General features: G+C 57.5%; 1 protein-coding gene across 1 annotated transcript; it reads right to left on the bottom strand.

Annotated features, from left to right (window-relative positions):
- Positions 1-535: 535 nt before the first annotated feature.
- On the bottom strand, positions 536-1,175 carry FERD3L (Fer3 like bHLH transcription factor). Its single transcript, XM_050783110.1, has one exon. It carries the CDS (start codon positions 1,114-1,116, stop codon positions 616-618), a length of 501 nt encoding a protein of 166 aa, XP_050639067.1. The 5' UTR covers positions 1,117-1,175; the 3' UTR covers positions 536-615.
- Positions 1,176-1,439: the final 264 nt, after the last annotated feature.

A 1,439-nucleotide genomic window follows, 5' to 3' on the forward strand; every position in this document is an offset into this window, starting at 1 on the left:
AGTTCCCCTCGACTGCTCTGCCTTCCATGTTTCCTTCCCTCAGTTCCTGGACAAGCATCGGAGGACCAGACAGAACCCTCTGGCTACCAGCAAAGCTCGCATCCCCGCACCCTCGCGGCGTCTGCTCCAGAGCCTCCTCGCAGGCGCCTGCTGGAGCGCCTGCTGGGGATGGCGCACCACCGACTCTTGAGGCTTTTTAAAAAGTAAGAATGTCTACTTTATTATCTCTATGAAAAAAAAAAAAAGTAAAGAGGAGAGGTTAGATTCTATAGAAGCTCCAAAGTCTGCCATTTGCGAGGAGGGTTCTCTTCCCACCCACCTAGCCCACGGAAGCTCTTAGGAGCAGCCTGGACGGCCCGGACTCATCCTCTCGCGCTCTGACATCCCCGCTCGCCCCTGACCCCGACTTCACTTAGGGCGGTCGCATAGATATGAACTCTACAACAGCCACTCTGCTCGGGGACTTTAGGGATCTTACAATCTCGAAACCGACCTCCAGAAGGCCAGACGTTCTGTCTTGGGGCGTCCCTCCTGGCCCTTTAGCCTCACCCAGTACCCGGTCCTGACACACCCCAGCACTACCAGACCAGGAAGGGCAGACTCTCCCCACCCGGTTCAGCCGCTTTCCTTCTTCTCACAGCTCTCCAAGAGCTCGGTCATGAAGGAGATGTAGACGATGGCCAGGCGGAGGGTCTCGATCCGGGACAGCCTTTTCTCGTAAGCAAACGTGGGCACCTTCCTCCGCAGCTGGTCAAAGGCCTCGTTGAGGTTGAACATTCGCTTCCTTTCGCGGATGTTGGCGGCCTGGCGCTGGGCGTAGGTGATCACTCTTTTCCTCTTGGGGCGGCCTAATAGGGAGACGCCTCTCCCGCGCTCCTCTTCCTCCTCCTCTTCTCCGTCCCCCTGGTCCACTTCGCACTCCTCTTCTTCTGGGTCCCCCTCTTCAAACCGCGCCATCCTCCTGGGTCTTCCTTCTCGGAGCGCAAGGGCTGGATCCCCAAAGGAGACCCCGGGTGCGAAGTCGCAGAGGAGAGGGCGTCCCGGGGAGGCCAGGGACAGGTCTGCGACGAAGTCCAGCACCGTAGCGTCCACGCAGCTCTCTGGATAGGCCGCCATCGCTTCGGCTTGGCCCTGCCTCTCATCGGTTTTCCGCAGGGAGGGGCGAGGCTGCTGGTGGAGATTCTTAACAGCCTTGAATCTGATGGGGCACCATCACCGAAGGGCCAGGGAACATTAAATATTTATAACCGAGCTGATAACAGGATTAGTCGCACCGATAAGAAATGCTCTGACAACGTCCCTTCTCTCGAAGCTTATGGAAGATGACAAGCTTGAGCACGCATGGAAGACTCAAAGGGACAGGCCTCCAGTTCTGAGATCCTTTTCTCTGCGCCACCCGGGACAGTTCCTTGTTGGCAACAACCCCCAGCTCTTACCTG

Source organism: Macaca thibetana, chromosome 3, assembly GCF_024542745.1.
Source record: "Macaca thibetana thibetana isolate TM-01 chromosome 3, ASM2454274v1, whole genome shotgun sequence".
NCBI classification, from domain to species: Eukaryota; Metazoa; Chordata; class Mammalia; order Primates; family Cercopithecidae; genus Macaca; species Macaca thibetana.

Coding starts and splice junctions, on each gene's coding strand:
- FERD3L (XM_050783110.1), bottom strand. CDS start 1,116: ATGGCGGCCTATCCAGAGAGCTGCGTGGACGCTACGGTGCTGGACTTC.